The sequence below is a fragment of the Bicyclus anynana genome, chromosome 10 (genome assembly GCF_947172395.1).
Source record: "Bicyclus anynana chromosome 10, ilBicAnyn1.1, whole genome shotgun sequence".
NCBI classification, from domain to species: Eukaryota; Metazoa; Arthropoda; class Insecta; order Lepidoptera; family Nymphalidae; genus Bicyclus; species Bicyclus anynana.
In genome coordinates this window covers 1,905,183-1,919,523 of record NC_069092.1, presented here as the reverse complement: position 1 = coordinate 1,919,523, position 14,341 = coordinate 1,905,183, and the positions used below count along the sequence as shown (strand labels likewise).

The following is a 14,341-nucleotide window of genomic DNA, read 5'->3' as shown; positions in this document are numbered from 1 at the left end:
ACATTAGTTTCCAAGTTATTGTTTATTTTTGTTTTAATGTACAATAAAGTATATTTCTTCTTCTTCTTCTTCATTTCGAGTGTGAAAAGCGCGCACTTGTTGTGAAAATTTATCGCGAAAATCTTATTCAGCAGCAAACACACACTTCAATTTGTTTTTTTTTTATTCAATAACAAATTATTCTTCGACGTCGATTTTACCAGATATTAAGTGACGATGCAGTGTATTCTTTTATTTGTACATCTAAACTAATTATTATAAAGAGGAAAGATTGGATTGTTTGTTTGTATGTTTTGAATAGGCTCTGGAACTACTGCACCGATTTGAAAAGTTTTTTCATTGTTGAGAAGCTATCCCCGAGTGATATAGACTATATTTTTTTCATATTCATACAGAAACCACGCGGGTGAAACCGCGCGGCGTTTGCTAGTTACTATATAATTATACTTCTGTGTACTGTGAAATGAATGAAATGAAATGAAAATACACTTTATTGTGCCACAAAGAAACATACAATACAGAAAAATAATACAAAAAATTAAATGCACAATAGGCGGCCTTATCGCTAAAAAGCGATCTCTGTGTTTAATAATCTACTTCTTACGTTTTCTACGCGACACCATACGCAAAAACTGCTTGGTAAAGTGGTTGATATGGCGGCGGGCCTGACCCAAGACAATATCATCAACTCATATTCGGCTCACTGCTGAACTCGAGTCTCCTCTCAGAATGAGAGGGGTTAGGCCAATAGTTCACCACGCTTAATGCAGATTGGCAGACTGACTTCACACACGCAGATAATAAAGATAATTCTCTGGTATGCAGGTTTCCTCACGATGTTTTCATTCACCGTTTGAGACACGTGATATCTAATTTCTTAAAATGCACACAACTGAAAGATTGGAGGTGGTTGCCCCGGACCGGATTCGAACCCACAAAACAATATCTCTCTCTCCAGTCGGTCCCTCATGACTGAGGATCGAGACCACCATGGCGAGTCATCTTTTGGTATACAATGTTCCTCCATCGAGTACGGTCGCTGGCCATTTGGACGGCACTGTAAAAGGTGCGGGCTCCTGTTTCCTTGAGAAGATCCGACCATCGGGTTAGAGATCTACCTCGTGGCCGTTTGCCTTCCACATTTCCCACCACAATAATTTTCAAAACAATATAGAAAATATAAATAACACGCAGTAAAGTGACCATCCTGTTTGTGATGTTCTGTAATAGCAGACATTCTGACATTCTTTAAGTGATAAATATTTGGCACTCATTTAATAAAAAAATATAAAAATAGATTATATTGTTAAGTAGCAGCCCTAACCGCCACATTGTGTTTCATTGGACATCTGCGACAATGCACTGACTCCTGACTCCTGATGATAACTCCACCGGTAATGATGATGTATTGACAGCCAAGTATTCTTTTATATTAGCTACTCGGCAGCACGAGGATACAATGACAATTTATCTCAATAACATGTACTTAAGTACCACTGTATTAAGTACAAGCATTTTTATCTTTATATGTTCATACATTATTTTATATTTATTTAAGATTTAACCGCGTAGTTCCCGTTCCCGTTAGAATACGGGGACAAAATATAGCCTATAACACTCGGGGATAGTGTAGATTCCTAAAAGTGAAAGAATTATTCAAATTGGTGCAGTAGTTTCAGAATATATTCAATACAAACAAACAATCAAATATTTCCTCTTTATAATATTAGTATATGGGCCTTATTAGAAGGTTCAAAGTCACTCAACGAGCTATGCTTGAGTTTCTCTGCGTTATCGAATCAGAAATGAGGAGATCCGCAGACGAACCAAAGTCACCGACATAACTCAGCGAGTCGTGAAGCTGAAGTGGCAATGGGCAAGCCACATAGTTCGAAGAGCCGATGAACGTTGGGGTTCCAATGTGCTGAAATGGCGACACAGCACCGGAAAGCACAGTGTTGGTCGACCCTCCACTAGGTGGACCGAAGACATCAAGCGGGTTGCAGGGAGCCGCTGGATGCAAGCGGCTCGAGACCGTTTTGTTTGGAAGTCTATGCAAGAGGCCTTTGTCCAGCAGTGGACGTCCATCGGCTGACAATGATGAATATTATTATAGATAAACAATCACTGAAACCGAGAGAAGTATGCATCGATGGTTTGGGCACGCATAGAAGATCAATGAAAGTAGACAAACAAAAGGGATTTATAAGGTGATAGTGAATGAAAATGTTGGAAGGGGCCAAAGCCAACGTTCCTGTACGAAATTCAAGACATCTCAATAAAGGCCAGGTTCCCTACGAGTACTCTAAACCGACAAACTTGTATGAATTGATTTTTAAGAAGGGAAGAAGCAAGGTAGATATGCAAGGATCGTAGAAAGTAGAAGGGTGTGGTCTCCGTCGCCTTACACCCTTCAACCAAGCATAGGTGATGAGTTTCATATGTCATGTAATTTTGATAATAGTTTTTCTGATCATGAGGGAAAACTGTCGCTCATAAAGTCAAGGTCAATAGTCAAAGTTCATTTATTTCAATTAGACTTAGTTACAAGCACTTTCGAAACGTCAGGTAAAATAATATTATTAGATAATGATGATAATAACTGGTCGAAAACTTAAAATTAAAGTAACGAGGGTTTTAAACGCGACTTGGTTCGAGAAGAGTGTACAACAAATCCAACATACATACATAATAATCCTTACATACATACATAACACATACATAACAATTTAAACAATCCTTACATACATACATAACAATTTAAACAGTTTGCTAACTACATACATAGCAATATGCACTTACAATACATAGGCGATTTAGAAAAAAAATATTATCATTTGACAACCTTCACTAAAAACCGCAAATACCTACCAAGTATAATAACATTAAATAAATAACAACAGAATATTATACCAAGGACGTCTTTCTTTACTTAAAAGCAAAAAGCAAAATATCTAAACGTTTTTTTCTTTTTAAAATAATCTACAAATCGTTGCTGACTGTACCTACACTTATTAAGCTTGTTGTTATAGAGTACAGTGAGCTTCAATAAAGGCACGTACCGATCAATAGTAACGGAAATTACATAGGAACGTGACTAATATTACGGTACTGACCTCAACCAATACCGGGTTTGATACTAAACCACCTGTCTCGATAGACATTGTCCTGCCATAAACCACATTTCATGCAGACCACGTTTTAAGTGGAAAAATCAAAAAAGAAAAACAGTATTTCCTAATTGTGTGGTATAGATATCTCGTTGAAAGAACATCGTCAGTCCAGTGCGGATTTCATGAAGCCATTTATTCTTGAGTTGGTACTTCGGGAAATCGGGCCCAAACCTTGCTAATGATTATGATGATATGAAACTGATGATTATAGTGATGATTATGATCGTGGTGGTGATGATGAATGATGATGATGATGATGATGATGATGATGATGATGATGATGACGACGACGACGACGACGACGACGACGACGACGACGACGACGACGACGATGATGATGATGATGATGATGATGATGATGATGATGATGATGATGATGATGATGATGGTAATGATGATGATGATGATGATGATGATGATGATGATGATGATGATGATGATGATGACCACGATGATGATGATGACGATGATGATGATAATATAATAAAGAAAAGCAACTACGCTTCACGGTCGACAAAAAAAGTATTTTAAAAACAATAACAATAGGAATATCAATGAATGAAATATTTTTTGTATTTTACCTCGTAGGTATGTTTAAAGTATTTTTCTATTATTTCCAGTTAAATTTAAATCCTTTAAAGATAAGATAAAAAGTATACTAAATCCGTGCAGAGTTCCGGTATTTTGTTGGAAATGAGTTACTAGTATTTTGATAGCGTTCACGTTCAGTATCTATGGGTTAATCTTTTTATTTTTCGTTTTATCTCATTAAATACAGGCCGATTACACTTTAATCTAATCCAGAATTTACAAATCAATTGTTTGCTTCCACTTTGATTTTGTGAATAATAATCATGAACTTAATTGACTTACAATAAGCATGAGTTAAATTTTCATAGGTATCATTATATTCATATCTGAGTTTTAAGAAAAATTTTGGTCGCTAACTATGGGCCTCATATGAAGGTTCAGAGTCACACAGCGGGTGGAGCGAGCTATACTAGCAGTATCTCTGTGTGATCGAATCAGAAATGAAGAGATCCGCAGAAGAACCAAAGTCCGACATAGCTCAACGAGTTGCGAAGCTGATAGCTGACGTTCATCGGCTGATTTGATGATGGATTTAGATGATGATTGAAATTGTCAATTCTGTATGTTCAGTAGTGTTTGTAGGTGCTACGAACTTCAATGGATCAAGTAGTTCTTTATGACGAGGAGGTTTACTGTTCCATTTAGGATTTTTCAAAATAACCACACACATACCTTAGGTTTTTGATTTTGCATAAGTCTCCTCTCGCCAAAGTCAGATAAGTTATATTTATTTATAAATGAATAATCATCAATCAACATCATTAACAACTCTTTTCGGCTCACTATTGAGCACGAGTCTCATCTCAGAGTGGCCAATGCGGATCGGCAGACTTTACACACGTAGAGAATATGGTATGCAGGTTTCCTCACGATGTTTTTCCTTGACCGTTCGAGAAAATTGATATTTAATTTCTTAAAATGCACATAACTGAAAAGTTGAAGGTGCATGCCCCGGACCGGATTCAAACCTACGCCCTCCGAATCGAAGGCAGAGGTCATATATGTATAATTTAAGAGACGTGATAGCCCAGTGGATATAAATAAATACATATCAATGGTAATTAGGTTGTATAAAAAAGAATTCAGTGTACAAAACAACAAAACAAGTTAGCCAATTATTACCTATACAATATTACGAGTATAATTATCTATGTGAGTATTTTTAAACAAAATTTTATCATACATAGAAGAACCATTTCGATTACGTCGCGTTAAAAAAACCGAACTCCGTACGGAGAAATTTTAATGAAAATTTCTTATAAAGAATGATAAGCTTAGTTCTAGACCGACTTGGATTCGAACCTCGGACTCAATCAAGATGCCATGATCTGACACACATGAACAGTATTAATAAAAAGCTTGTAAAAAGGTTCAGTCTAACCGCAAAACCGTTCGTTCAATATTTATTTATTTATTTATTTACGTACACTTACAATATACATATAGAGACATACACAAATAATATATAACTAGCTCACATTGACTTATACGTACATCTATGACAAGTGCACACAACATTCACTAAAAACTAAAAAACATGTAAACAGTCAAATACCACACAAGGAACAAAATAACAGATATAACTTAACTTAAATTATTATGGGGAAGAACTCACCGACAGATGATCAGTGAGTTTTTTTTTAAAGATACTATAAGAATTGGAAAATATGTCGATGCCAGGTATAGAACGTGATAGTTCATTATATTTTGCGCATATACGAGCAACGGGGGCTTGGTTTCCGAGATGTGTTCTAGCGAAAGGGATATGAAATGTTTTACGCTTCTTGCAATGACGGGGATATCTAATCGGAACCGAAAGACAGACCCGGTCAAGTAGGTTGCTGCACTTCACCTCATAATGTACTATGTTATGTAAAAAACATTGGTCGCGTATTTCTCGCCTACTGCGAAGAGACATCATTTTAAACTTGGCAAGTCGTTGGTTGTATGGTTGCCTGTGTGAAATACCACTAGCATGGAACGCAAGGTGTCGAGTGAAGGCACGCTGAATGCATTCAATGCGTTGAGAGTGGACACTATATGATGGATTCCAGATGACGCTGGCAAACTCAACACAACTTCTCACAAACGCATTGTAAAGCACAATTTTAGTTTTCTGGGAGAACCCTTTAGTGTTGCGCCTGATAAACCCTAGTACTTTCGCGGCTTTTTTAACAATGTTGTTTACGTGTGACACAAAAGTTAACTTGCTGTCAATAGTAACTCCCAGGTCTCTAATTTCCTGTAACTCTTTTAGTACCACACTACCGATCATGTAACTAGAGACAAGTGGTTTTTTCTTCCTGGAGTATTTTACGTGGTAACATTTATCAGCGTTGAGAGTCATTTTATTGACGTTGCACCAAGTTGTTACTCTATCAAGATCATCCTGTATTAGCCTAATATCAGCATCCGAGTTTATTGTTTTATAAATTTTTAGGTCATCAGCAAACAAGGAGTATTTACAATGTTTTATCTCCATCGTGACGTCATTTATAAATGCCAAGAATAACAGGGGCCCTAAGTGAGAACCCTGTGGTACCCCGGATCTAGCGTTGTATGTTTCCGATATGACGTCATCCTACACTTTTCCTTAAATAACATGTCTGAAAAGCTACGGAAAATCGCTCTGAAACCTGTTGATACAGCGAGTAAGTGCCTTGATAGTGAAGGAAAGATTTTGTAGGGTAGTCAAACAAAAAACTACATTTTATTTAAATAAAGAACAATTTGAATCGTCATTCAAATTGAGAATGAATTGCTAATATAAAGAATGTTTAAATTTCATTACTTTAAAGGTCTGTTTAATTTACCCGCAATGAATACCTACATTACAAAGATTGATATGTGTTAATCATTCTCCTGAATGGCTGAATGGATTTGAATGAAATTTGGCACGGAGATAGATTACATTCGTCAATAGTACATAGCTAACTTTTTATCCCTATATTTAGAAGTAAAGGGTATAATCGGAGAGCACATTTAGTTGTGTATTGGAAGTAAATTATAATTAAATGTATTTAGAATACCGTATGAATTATATAATAATAATGCAACATAAAACGAAGTGACAAAGACAAAAATAAAATTTAAAAAATTACACATACCTGCGTGTTCTTCCATATTAAAATCTATTCAATTGAATGTACACTAAACACGAAAGTCAAGCACTAACTTAGACTAACTTAGAACCTAATATCACACGAAAATTAATTAAATTAATTTATTAATAAATAATTTCAATAATAATCACAATTATTTTCTTTTTTTATATTTCAAAATTCACTTGTGAAATTGTCCCACTTTTCACAATGAATAACTGTTAATTTTTATCCCATTTGTGGGTTATTTGTTGTACAGTTTTTTTATTACTTCAGTTTAACCCGCGTTCGGAAGGTAGGCGGCATTGGGCGGGCGACACTAGCGGCGTTCGAACAAGGACTGGCGGGCGCTAGGGACGCAGCGGTTATCGATACTAATTATATCGACGGTTGGACGCGCAATTAATTTCGCACTGTTGTTTTCAAGTCCGTACACTGAAAGAATTTTTGCATGCTCTTCGGTTTTGTTAGCGTAATCTCGGTATGACTAAGCATTTTTACGTGTTTTTAAGTTGGGTGTGTTTTTTTTTGACTTTATGGGATGGGATGATTCATATAGTTTAGTTTCTGTAATTTACTGTTTCTGTATTATTTTTCAGTATTATTGACTTTAAGTTTTTTGAGAATTTAGGGCCTCGAAGTTGGTTTAATGTTTACTCTAAAAGAGTTTTTGGGTTTTCGTCGATTTTGTCAGCGTTATTTTGGTTTGAGTAAGCGCTTTTGTAGTAATTCATGAGTCACGTGATTTCGTATTCAATATTAATCTATTACTAACTGATCCAAATTACTAACCAGCGGGTTTGACATTTCGATTTTCGTTAACAATGGGCTTTATGGAATATGAAAAGTTACAGTTGTTACCTATCGATTTGATCTTAATTATATTAGGTTGCTATTAGTTAGTGAATACTTTTACATGCCCTGTTGGATAATCATGCTGCTTTACTACAAACAGTTACAAACAGTTTTACTAATAGGGGTGTAGCTATTTTATTATACAGGGCGTATTAGTCGTATCAATGATACGAGGCCTAATGATACGGGGCCTCTGGACTACAGGGGCCACTTACGTGTGAAAACAAAAATTAGCAACATGTTAATCCACAATCTCACCTAATCTAGTCACTTTAGAAATGACAAAAGTCGAAGAAAGCAATATTGTTTCCTGGATAATCGCGCGTCCTAAAATTGTAAATATCCTACTTACCTAAGTTAAGTCACTATCATATTTATTTTAAACAAACATTTTTGTTTCTTTTATGCTATTTTTGAAGAAAGCGTTTTTGTTTTTCATTGCCATTCATTCATTCTTTGGGGGCCTTCATTGAGCTCCCAACTAATTTTGATACAAGGCCCCTTCAAGCCTGTCAAAACTGTAGTAAACAGTGGCTTACTACCAAAAAATTTACACCTACCAATTTATTGTTTTCCAGCATCGTTCACGCAGACTTTATTAATGTTTTAATTATTAATTATTGAAAAAGAATGATCTAAAAGAATATTTGCGTGCTACCGTTTTTGTTTTGTTAGCATAATCTCGCCATGAGTAAGCATGTTTTTTACAGTTTTTTTTTTTATGTATTTTTCCTTTCTTTGTTTTTAATGTGTCGCCCATAAGGTGATTCATTTAAAATTTTAGTCATTAATAACAAATGTTTTTCAATCTAGTAGTCTCGAAGTCCTAGTAGTAGAATCAATAAGATGTACAAAATACAGACCATATCAATTTAATCTAAATGGGCTTTTGAATAATATTAATTCAAATTATGTATTTCTGAAGATATAATGGTCTGACTATGTCACTGTATTTTACTTATAACACAAACAAGCTTCATCGATCGAAAAGTTTTTCTAAACCAAGGGCACCTCACACAAGACGCCGAGAATAGAGAATGGTTATGGATCTATTCTCCCCAACACTTTCTTCTAAACTTCGATCTCGATATTTACAGAGCTCTAGATACTTGCATTCACCCGATTTCCCCTGCAATACTGCTGAAAAAGTTTACAGAAATTATATGACCACCAAATAAAAACTTATCAACGGGCGTGCTTATTAGGCTTGGGCTTAGTAATACTGAGTTTAACTTTCTTCAAAGAAATTATCAGTAAAAATGACTTCTTGGAGTTGGCAAGTTGGTTGTTTAACGTGCTACACCATGTTAAGCCGTCGTCGATTCGATCCTGATAATTTTAACATCGGGTAAGTATCTAAGTCCGCCCTTTTTCAAACATTGGAGCAATCAGCTCCATATCCCCTTTAGGCCAGGCATATCTTTTTAGGCCAGGAATATCTCCATTAGGCCAGGCCTCCCTCCCATATACGGAGGTAAGCCTGACCCTTTAGTGGGCTTTTAAAATAAGCTGATAATGAGAAATAAAAACTATTGAGTTAATGTCCAGTTGTTTTATTAGCAGTGTTGTAGTGCACAGTGCACATTGTATGGCCTTGTATAGTCTGATTGGCAGGCCGAATTCGGAACACAATATCTTGGAATTCCGCTATTAGGAAGGACAGACACAATTTCATGCGAATTTTACGGCTAATCAAACTCTCAAATGAAATCTCTTTACCGGCCACAATTCATTTGGTTGTTAGTAACACTTGGTTTTCGAATTTACAAATTATAAAAAAATATTGCCAAGTTCGAATAGGTTTGTATTATATGAAGGTTCCGTGCAATTATATAAACTATTTAACTTTTTTTAGACTTTTTTAGAAATTATTTTAGGCTTTTAGTAAAATTCAATTACCTAAAATGTACGAACGATTTTGTTGAAATTGTTTCAAATATTGTCTGAAACTACTAGTAGTAGCAAAGAAAAAAATGATCTGTAATACATGTTAAATAAAATATGCAACCAGATAACCTACTTTTTGAATGACAATGGATAATTTAATTTTCAAGTTTAACTACCTACTTCGAAACGATAAGTTAATTAACATGCGTTGTTGGAACTTGTCGTATTTTGTTTTGTTTTTAACCAACAGCCAAAAAGAAAGAATCATTATCGAATCTTATGATTTACAATTACATGTATGTATGTACACATAATATTATCACCATAGTGGCAATGGGCAGGTCACATAGTTCGAAGAGCCGATGGACGCTGGGTACTGGCATGGCGACCCCGCACCGGAAAAGCCCAGTGTTGGTCGACCCCCCACTAGGTGAACTGAGGACATGAAGCGGGTTGCAGGGAGTCGCTGGATGCTGTCGGCTCGAGACCGTTACGTTTGGAAGTCCACGCAAGAGGCCTTATATCTAGCAGTGGACGTCCGTTGGTTGTCATTGATGATGATGACGATATTATCTCCACGCCTTATTCCCGAAGGGGTTGGAGATCCTTGCTACGATCCTTGCATATCTCCCTTTCTTCTTCCATTCTCATCAATCCTTTCATATAAGTGCGTCGTTCTCTTGACCTGATCTTTAACGAGAATGTCTTAGATTTGATCCTGGATCATTTGCCTTGGTTCCCCAAGGCAAAGCGTTTCCAATATTTTCACTCTTTAAAACGTCATTCATCCATATGAAGATGAAAATTATGATGTAACTACATACTAATTTTTAATGTTGGCTTATCCTTATTTATAAATCTTTTCTGATGTCTATAAGAAGCGAAAAATTTTGCATTAGGTACTTGTTATGAAACCTGAAATATTCTCTTTTTTTTTTTTAATATTCACCATATATTTTTTTAATTTATGTCCAATATTCCTGTTCCTCTCCAATTGTGTTAGAATTGGGTACACCAATAGTCCTGTATGCACCTAGATCTCTCGTTGACGATCTTTTTAATACTTTGTTCTTGAATTACTATTGTATATTTTTTGGTCACTTCGGTTACTTTGAAGTAAATTAAGATCACAATTCATTACAGTGTCAGGAGCATAACGCTGCTATTAAAATTTAGGTCAACAATACCTAACCATATGGATAATTTTGTAGAAATAACATGAAATTATAAGGAAAATCATGTAACCACATCACCGCAAATATGAACTTTGATTAATTCTCAGAATATGTATGCATCTTGTTTTTTTATGAATAACAAAAAAAAATTTTGTCATTCAAACGTGAAAGAAACTTGCGAAATAGGTGTTATAATGAAAAACACACTTTGTTATATGTGTATAATTTGTACCTATAATGCCTACCTTCGTTAAAAACATTTTATGTTTAACAAAGTAATCGGATAGTGTAGCACATAATTATTTCATGCCTCTTTCTTTACTTTTATACCTGCGAATCTTCAGGAGAAGTTTACTCGACAATTGAATCCCAAAAATACGCAAAATATGTAGGTAGAAAATATAAAGGATATGGATAAAGTTAACGCACCCTGTTTGTTATTAAAGATTAAAGTCTCGAACGATACACTTCCCGTATAGTGGTTGATTAAAATATCTTAATTTGTATCCGCTTTTGGTTATAGTTTTTAACCGACTTCAAAAAAGGGAGGAGGTTCTCAATTCAACGCGTATGTTTTTCTTTCTTTTTTATGTTTGTTACCGCATAACCGCGTCATTTGTTAACCAGTTTTAAAATTTCTTTATTCCTTTGAAAGATATACTTCCAGATTGGTCCGATTAAATTTTCATGAAAATTGGTTCATGAAAATAAATAGGGAAAAAAATTACTAAACCGATTTCTATGAAAATTAATGCTAGGACACACTAAAAACAGAAAAATAAAATCTTATTCACAAAAAAAGTTAAACCGACTTCAAAATCCCAAAAATATTTTTTTTTGTTAAAAAAAAAATTATATCTAAAGCGTTAGTGTTTTCTATGTCCTGTCATCTGTGGTTTTATCGATATTTAGTCATTAGAAAGTTCCCAGGTGTACAGCCCTGGCTAGTAGTTGCGTAGATGATACTCAGTTCCGATACCGAGCCCTGGAGTGCTTCAATCAGCGGTGACATCGGAGTGACAGGTAATCGAACGATAATGAGGGTAGGACCACAATTTAAATGTATGTGTATTGTGTAGCTACTTTATTTGTATTGACAGGTTAACGATGCGGTAGCGAATGCTGTAAAGTGATGGAGTCTCAGTTCTTAATCAACATCATCATTAAGGACATCCACAGCTGGACGTAGGCCACTTGCATGGACTTCCAAACAAAACGGTCTCAAGCCGCCAGCATCCAGCAGCTCCCTGCAACACGCTTGATGTGTTAAGTCCACCTAGGGGTACCGATACTGCGCTTTCCGGTGCGGTTGCCATTGCAGCACCTTGGGACCCCAACGTCCATCGGCTCTTCGAACTATCTGCCCCGCCCATTGCCACTTCAGCTTCGCGACTCGCTGAGTTACGTCAGTGACTTTGGTTTTTCTGCAAATCTCCTCATTCCTGATTCGATCACGCAGAGAAATCCCAAGCATAGTTGCCCATAGTCCATAGTCCAGCCCATGGACATTTATTTATTTAATAACAAGTTAACCCTTGACTGCGACCTTACCTGATGTGATAAAGCAGTCAGATGGAAGCAGAGGAGAGAGGGAATAGGTACAAGTTTGTTCTTAGACCTCATCATTGCTTGCCATCAAGTATTATTATAGTCAAAGATAAAAAAGTGGTGGTGGATATCACACAGTAGGTAAAGGACATTTTGTCAATTGATTTGATGTTTATTTTGATAGGTTGATAATGAAGACCAACCTTTTTTTTTTTAAAGAATTTTTCATATTTTTTATAATAATATGACCAATATTCTCATTCGCCTCCAACTAGTCGCAAAAGACTGCTAGGAGTGGGTACGACAATAGACCAACGGGGTGATTGAACCACCACCCCTCGGTGACGAGTCCAAACGCTCTTACCGTTGAACTATTAAGGCAATGAATAGTAGTTACATAATGAATAGGCCAGCTGAGCGACTCTGAGGTTTCTTTTGAGGTCCATAGCTCCTATGAACTCTAACAATATGTAACGGTGGTTTGTGGCTAAGTAGGCCTCAACTGTCAAACTCATAAAGCAGATGGGCAAAGCCAAGGCCGGCTAATGGCGGCGTTGAGTCAACACTCGTGTTTACCCCGCCCTGCCCGTATTTACCCCCGTCTCTCTCCCCACCACGTACGAGCATAGTCAAGGATACACGAGTAGGTAAGCGTAATTACTTTATTTTTTCGATTTTTTAGAGGTATATGAAAAATGGCTATGTAGTTAGTCTGTACGCCGTAGAAGTAGGTGCGAGAGGATTACCAGCAAAATCTCTCTATAACTTGCTTAAAGACCTTGGCCTCTCTAGAAGTGCAGCTAGTTCTATATTAGAACGAGTATCCAAAGCTGCTCTAATGGGATCTTACCGAATTTTGCTAGGCAGGAAGAACAACACGAGCAGAGAACGGGGAGTGTTGATCGATCGTCAAGGTATTCCTTCACCCTACGTCCTGTAGTCACAAGTTCAGGATTCTGCTCGGAGATTTTTCTCTCTACCACGCGATGGACCCGGCGCCCGCACGGTTAATCCATGGAATACTCGTCAGAGATATTCGTCTCGTATAGTTAGTTGATCAATGAAGAACGTTAGAAGCCAAATGTATACTAATCTGTAATCACACTAATCTATACTAATATTATAAAGCTGAAGAGTTTGTTTATTTGTTTGATTGAACGCGCTCATCTCAGGAACTACTGGTCCGATTTGAAAAATTCTTTCACTGTTAGATAGCCCATTTATCGAGGAAGGCTATATATTATCCCCGTATTCCTACGGAAACGGGAACCACGCGGGTGAAACCGCGCGGCGTCAGCTAGTATTATATAAAATTTGTGTGTAAGTGTGTATGTTCCTCCTTTACGCTGCGGCTGCTGAAGCGATTTGGCTGAAATTTGGAATGGATATAGATTTTACTCTGGATTAACACATAGGCTACTTTTCATCCCGGAAAAATCCATAGTTCCCGCGGGATTTGTGAAAAACTGAAATCCACGCGGTTTGTATTACGACTATGTATGTACTTATAGTGTTTATTACAACATTAAAATATTTTTTGATTTTTGTTTCTTTTAGTACCAATCTATAAAATATATAGCTTATCTATAAAATACCCAATCTGGTAAAACAATAGTACAAACGACTTGCTATTCAAAATTATAAAATTAAAATTTTGTGTCCTTAGTAAGTCTTTAGTAGAAGAGCCCACAGCAAACTCAGCTAAGCTCAGCCATTGTGAGAGCTTTACAGAAATAGTTGTTCCCTCCCAATTAGTAATACAACCGGAACGGGAAATGTTCAATAAACACTGCAAAATAAAACAATAACTAATAATAACTAGGCTGAGTCCACTATTGTTGTTCTGACAGTCGTTTCATCCAATGGTCTTATGGCAAACAGCTTCGGCCGACCTTAAGAAGCTTTCGCTTGACTGTTTTTTTTTTTAATTCTTTACAAGTTAGCCCTTGACTACAATCTCACCTGATGGTAAGTGATGATACAATCTAAGATGGAGCGGGCAAACTTGTTT

At 36.3% G+C, this 14,341-nt stretch overlaps 1 protein-coding gene across 1 annotated transcript in view; it reads right to left on the bottom strand.

Moving 5' to 3' along the window:
* LOC112050514 (synaptic vesicle glycoprotein 2C) overlaps nucleotides 1-7,252 on the bottom strand; it is a 56,849-nt gene extending 49,597 nt beyond the window's left edge. Inside the window, exon 1 of the mRNA XM_024088798.2 lies at nucleotides 6,872-7,252. Coding sequence (XP_023944566.1) covers nucleotides 6,872-6,887 — 16 coding nt within the window. The 5' untranslated portion in view covers nucleotides 6,888-7,252. The remainder of the gene's footprint in view (nucleotides 1-6,871) is intronic.
* Nucleotides 7,253-14,341: the final 7,089 nt, after the last annotated feature.